General features: G+C 44.9%; 1 protein-coding gene across 3 annotated transcripts in view; it reads right to left on the bottom strand.

The window, feature by feature from the left end:
- Positions 1–3360: 3360 nt before the first annotated feature.
- Positions 3361–6607, bottom strand: part of CKAP5 (cytoskeleton associated protein 5) — a 110289-nt gene continuing 107042 nt past the window's right edge. For 2 of the 3 annotated variants that reach the window (XM_032283405.1, XM_032283406.1), the window contains exons 44-45: positions 4244–4395; positions 3361–4083 (exon numbers count right to left, since the gene is read on the bottom strand). In XM_032283405.1, the coding sequence (XP_032139296.1) occupies positions 3841–4083; positions 4244–4395 (395 nt within the window). In that variant the 3' untranslated portion in view covers positions 3361–3840. The remainder of the gene's footprint in view (positions 4084–4243; positions 4396–6607) is intronic. The other variant, XM_032283407.1, reaches the window with a different exon arrangement.

Genomic DNA, 6607 nt, shown 5'->3' with positions numbered 1-6607 from the left:
AACAGTGAGATCCTGTTTATAAAAATCAGATCTGGGTGGGTGCGGTGGCTTACACCTGTAATCCTAGCACTTTGGGAGGCTGAGTCGGGTGGATCACAAGGTCAGGAAATCAAGACCATCCTGGCCAACACAGTGAAAACCCATCTCTACTAAAAATAAGAAAATTAGCTGGGCATGGTGGTGCACGCCTGTGGTCCCATCTACTCAGGAGGCTGAGGCAAGAGAATCGCTTGAACCTGGGAGGCGGAGGCTGGAGTGAGCTGAGATCGCACCACTGTACTCCAGCCTGGTGATAGAGCGAGACTCTGTCTCAAAACAGCAGCAAAAAAACAGGTATATGCTCAGTACTTTTTTTTTCTCCTAACCTCGTGATCAGCCTGCCTTGGCCTCCCAAAGTGCTGGGATTCCAGGCATGAGCCACCATGCCTGGCCTGTGCTGTTTTTAAATGCCTTCCTTTGGCCAGGCGTGGTGGCTCACGCCTGGAATCCTAGCACTTTCGGAGGCTGAGGTGGGCAGATCACTTGAAGCCAGGAGTTTGAGACCAGCCTGGCCAACATGGTGAAACCCCATTTCTACTAAAAATATAAAAATCAGCTGGGCATGATGGCAATCACCTGTAATCTTGGCTACTCGGTCGCCTCCCAGTTTCGAGTGATTCTCCTGCCACAGCCTCTTAAGTAGCTGGGATTACAGGCAAGCACCACCACGCCTGACTAATTTTTGTATCTTTAGTAGAGATGGGGTTTCACCATGTTGGTAAGGCTGGTCTTGAACTCTTAACCTCAGGTTGTCCGCTTGCCTCAGCCTCCCAAAGTGCTGGGATTACAGTTGTTGAGCCACTTCGCCCGGACCTCCGTCCTTCAAATCATTAGATTACTTATATCTAATAGAACATAAATGCTATGTAGTTGTTATATTGTATTTTAAAATTTACATTATTTTTAATTGTATTGTTTTTATTTTCTTTCCCCACAAATAATTTCAATCTGCAGTTGGTTGAATCTGCAGATGCAAAACCCATAGAACTGGGCCACCTGTATATTAAAAGGTATATATAAGGACTTTACTTACCTCTTATGGTTATGAGGATTAAATGAGAGAACTTACATAATGACCTTAGCATAATGCCTTGTGCCCAGGTAAGCTCTCTGTGAATCACCACTCCTAGCCTCACTATTGCCTGGGAACTAGACTGGGCTTCGGGCCTGGCTGTTCCTCTGCCGCTTACCTCCTCCTGCCCTTGGACCCTGCAAATAGCCCATCAGTGGGGTAGTTGCTTCCTGCAATGTTTCCTCACACAGCAGTTACCAGCTGGAACAATTTATTTTTCCAAGAAATGGGACCTCAAATTTTAAGTTGCAAGAGTCACAGGCTGCAGTGGGTCATGCCTGTAATCTCAGCACTATGAGAGGCTGAGGCTGATGGATCACCTGAGGTCAGAAGTTGGAGACCAGCTGGCCAACCTGGTAAAACCCATCTCTACTAAAGACACAAAAATTAGCCAGGTCTGGTGGTGGGCACCTGTAATCCCAGCTTCTTGTGAGGCTGAGGCAGAATTGCTTGAACTCAGGAGGCAGAGGTTGTAGTGAGCAGAGATCATGCCACTGCACGCCATCCAGCCTGAGTGACAGAGCAAGACTCCCTCTCAAAAAAAGAATCACAGAACTTCAAAGATACCCTTTCATAGCACATTCTTCATGGTTACCGTTGGCAGAGGTCACAGGTGTAGGATACAGCATGGCTTTCCCTTGAGAAGTCCCATCCATGAGCTCAGGGGAAGAATAAAGATCAATGTTGGCCTCAGGCACAGGATAGTGGAGTGGAGCATGGAATCCCTGTGGTTACAGTACCTGGCCTCGGATCTTCTTATGTGGTCTTCAGCAGGAAGGGACGTAAGATAGGGATCTTCAGCCCTTCTGCTTAACATTTTTTTCTCATTTTTCAACACATCAGAAAACAGGAGAGTTCCTTGCCCTCATTCTTTGGTTTTGGTTGACTGAAAGGCAGTGTGCTTACAGGATCTTGGCAGCCCAGAGCATCAACCCAATCAAGGGAGAAGGGATTCAGAATTACTTGTAACACGCAGGACCTGCTTTTTAAACAAGGATACACATTCTCATAAGTCTGTTTCCTTCCAACATAGCAGTCAGTGTTGTAAGCTCTAGGAACTTGGGTTTTTCAAATCAGCTGTGCTAATTCCAGACCAGAGTACGGCATTCTTTTTCCTTCTTCTGAGACAGGGTCTCACACTGTTGTCCAGGCTGGAGTGCAGTGGAGTGATCATGGCTCACTGCAGCCTTGACCTTCTAGGCTCAGGTGATCCTCCCAACTCGGCCTCCCTTGTAGCTGGGACTACAGGCTTGAGCCACTATGCCCAGCTAATTTTTGTATTTTTTTTGGTAGAGCCATGCTGCCCATGCTTGTCTTGAACTCCTGGGCTCAAGTGATCCACCCAGCTCAGCCTCCCAAAATGCTAACGTTATAGGCGTGAGGCACCAGGCCCAGCCTGTGTAGCCATTCTTTCTAGATGTCTTTCCGCTATAGCAGCAAATGCCTCATCTCTTCAGTGAACAAATACCCAGTCCCATGTTTCCATTATAAAGGAGAGAAATTTAATTTCAAGAGGCTCAGGGGCCACCTAAAAACGATGTCTGGAACCTATACAAGATTACTCTTCCATCAGTCTTTCATTTCTTGGACATCAATTGAGTAGAAGGTGAGCTACAACAGAAAAGTTCTTTTGAACTTTACAACTGGCCAAAATCTCCTCCTGAATCCAGTACCTTTTCATCCTTAAGAGTTTTTCTGACTGTGGAGGGAGGTCCCATAGATTTTATTCCAGAGGTGAATACTCAGCTCACTTTCTGGTCCTTACTCTGAACGTGAAGCAACTGTTAGCCTGGACCAAAAGAGGCTCAGATAACCAGGCAGGAAACCACTAAGCTTTCCCAAACTCCATTAGTCAAACGAACCCAAGTGTAGTTCTCACAAGTGTGAGAACCACTGAAGCCCAGCCAATCTCTGGGCACAATCTTGTGTGCCTTTGGTCAGCAAAGTGGTAGGAGGTCCAAGAGCTCCTTGAAACCACTGGTGATAATGGAAGGGATGTCATGACCAAAATCTCAAAAACAAGGATGAGATTTTTCTGCTCCCTAGGAGCTGCACGTGGAGAGCAGGAAAGGTGAGTTCCTTCCATTCCAAAGGAATACAAGACAGCTCCAAGTCTGTGAGCCAAGAAGAAGGGAAGCTCTGTAAGCAGTAATTAACCTTTCTCGAACTGGCTGAATAGCCAGCTGGTAACAAAAGAGGTTAAACAAATCGCTGCCCAATGCTCCATGATATGGAGCACCTTGGGAGTTAGGTATAGTTAATGCAAACTTTATTTATAAAAGACTCTTAAATTAGTCATATCATGCCATGCATTCATACAGAATATAGTGACCCTTCAGGGCAACAGAGAGAAGAGCTCACAAACTGAAAGGAAAACTATTAAAGAGTTTCTAATATTAACTATTAGAAAGCTAGGAAAGATTAGGACAATTTTACAAATGAGCAATTAAAAAGAAAAGGATCTGGGAACTAGACTGAGCAGAAGGGGCAGCTGTTTACAAGTCTGTACACTAAACTCATCCACAGACAGTCTTCTAGAGCGGCGGGACGCTGACGGAGAGAAGCAGAGTATGTACAAATACTTGTGCCACAACAACTCCTCCCCCAGCTCCACGGCATGATACATACAACCAGTTTGTGTACACTGGGCCTGCTGAGGCCACTTTAAACTATGAGGACTTCTAGTTTAGTAAACTAAAGCTGCAGGGTGCCAGGGGAATGGGGCAGCTTCATTTGCGACTGCTCTTTATTCTCTCCAGTCTTTTTTTTAAGTCATCTATGTTAGCTGTGGAGGAGGAGGAGGTCACAGTTCCTGAAGAGTGAGTCTGGTTAGAATCCAGGTCTGAATGCTGGTGCTGTTCCCGCGATTCCCGGAGCTGAGAGAGTTTGCTGTGGAGCATGTCTGTGGAAGAGGCGACGGTAGGAACTGCTGGTTTGGAGAGCAAAGAGGTCAACGGGGGTCGGTCATCTTGCTATTGAGAGAAGGAGAGAGATTGTCTAAGATCAGGTCAAACAAGTCAAGATGCAGCTCCAGAACAACATACACCAAGACTGAGCCACTTCTCTGTGGGCCGGCCTGCCTTGGACCTGCTGTGACTACCCTCCCTGAGTTGCACAGAAAAGGAGCAGTACCTTTGTGTTGTCCAGACCACATCGCTGTCGGAGGATCTTTAGCCTTTCCAGGTAGACAGATGGCCCCACTTCTTCCCCATTTGTGTTACCTATGGAAGACACTGTGCTTGTGGATGTGGGGACACAGGTGACCTCCATCTGAGGGGAGATGCCTAGAGAGGAAAAAGCAGAAAGAATATTCAGATATCCACATATCTCCCATCTCAAGTTTATCTCCCACCAAAAAGAACAATTAAGAATTTCCTGGGGCTTGAATATTCACTATACTTGAAAACTAAAAATTCCACTATCTGGAGTTGGTGATAAAGGGTGCTCTGAAATATACAATATAAGCTTCTTGAGAATGCCAAGAATTGATAAAGGCAGAATGTAAATTGGATCATCCATCTACATCCTGGATTATGCAGGGGGCTATATTCCAGAAATCCCAGGGCTAACTTGGGCAATCCAAAAAGCTGAAGCTACTCCTGAGGATAATGCAATTGCCACTGAAAACCCAAGGACCTTAAATGTTTGGAAGAATCAGATTAAGTTTGGACCAATGACACACAGGTGAAACTCATTCAAACCTGTGAAGGAAGCAAGGTGTTCAAGGCTTTGGTATATTCATGGGGAAGATGAGGAAGTGTCCAACAATTATCTAAAGAGGCATAGAACTGGAGTGTTTGTAACCCTTACACTAAGATCAATATTCTGGCAGGAGAGAGGAAAACAAAAAAAAAATCCATCACACTTCCTAAATTTCTGAGAATAACGATACAATGCAGGCATTTAAAATACTTTACTTGGTATCAATACAAATGCATTCCACAGGCCCCAGAGATAAGGTACTAGGAGGAAACACTGCCTTATGGTAATAGAAAAGTACAACAGGTTACTCCAGGGAAAAAAGACTCCTTTAATGTAAAGATGAGGAGAATCCTCTGAGAGGGTGAAAAAGGAATGAAGAATTATGTAAAAGCTAGCAATAAGAGATGTCTGAATACTCTAAGGCACAAAATCAACTTAATAATCACTGGGAATACATACTTGTGTTGCTAATGTGCTGTTTAGGCCAAAATTGTCACACGTTGAACATCGCCAAAAAGGGCTTTGGAAACAAGGAAAGGATGCCTGCTCTGATCAAACTATGGTAAGCTGACATGTGGCACAGTGTTTGCCATTCTGCTCACCACACTTCAAGAAAAAGACCTCGTAAGAGTCGAAGACCAGCCTGGGCAACAAAATGAGACCCTGGCCAGCTGCAGTGGCTCACGCCTGTAATACCAGCACTTTGGGAGGCTGAGGCAGGGGGATCACTTGAGGTCAGGGGTTCAAGACCAGCCTGGCCAACATGGTGAAACCCTGTCTCTAGAAAAAAATACAAAAATTAGCCGGGAGTGGTAGGTACTAGGGAGGCTGAGGCATGAGAATCACTTGGACCCGGGAAGCAGAAGCTGCAGTGAGCTGAGATCGCACCACTGTACTCCAACTTAGATGACAGAGTGAGACCCTGTCTCAAAACCCCACAAAAACAAAAAACCCCATCTCAAAAAAATAAAGACTTATAGTCTTGGAAAGGTGTAATTTAAGGTGTCAAAAAAGAACTCCCAACTGTTTGAGAGAACAAAATTTAACTGAAGCTTCAGCCTAGCAAGATACAGTCCGAGTGGATATGATCAGGGTCTGAAAACCACAAAGGGACATGCTTTGATGGGCAAACACATTCTCAAGGTGACTCACACCTGAAATCCTGGTGTAAGAGTAAGTGAATGTCACTAAACTCAGAACTAAGCACAGCACTGATGAGAGGGCCCTTTTGCAGTTGGGTCTCTTGTCTTGGATGAAGGCTTATAATAGCTATTTTCTATAACTGAAACCTCTTAAGTCTTCCATTTGTCTCTAGATCCTATGAGTGGTAATTCTCAAATAGGGGCTTTTTCACTGTGGGGGCAGTAATATTTCAGCTTAAACTTAGTTATCGCATTCATTCATATCATTCAGCAAATGTCACGTGTTGCTTAAGGGCAGGGATACATTCTGAGAAATGCATTGTTAGGTAATTTTATTGTTATGCGAACACCTAGTTGGTATAACCTGCCATACACCTAGGCTACAAACCTGCACTACTGTACTGAATACTGTAGGCAATTTTAACACAATGTTAAGTATTTCTAAACATAGAAAAGGTACAGTAAAAATGCCATATAAAAGATAAATGGGGCCAGGCGCGGTGGCTCATGCCTGTAATCCCAGCACTTTGGGAGGCAGAGGCGGGTGGATCACCTGAGGTCAGGAGTTCAAGACTAGCCTGACCAACATAGTAAAACCCCATCTCTACTAAAATTACAAAAAATTAGCCGGGCGTAGTAGCGGGCGCCTGTA

This window comes from Sapajus apella, unplaced genomic scaffold (genome assembly GCF_009761245.1).
Source record: "Sapajus apella isolate SASKATOON/1434 unplaced genomic scaffold, GSC_monkey_1.0 scaffold14, whole genome shotgun sequence".
Lineage (NCBI taxonomy): Eukaryota > Metazoa > Chordata > Mammalia > Primates > Cebidae > Sapajus > Sapajus apella.
This window is presented reverse-complemented; position numbering and strand designations above follow the sequence as displayed.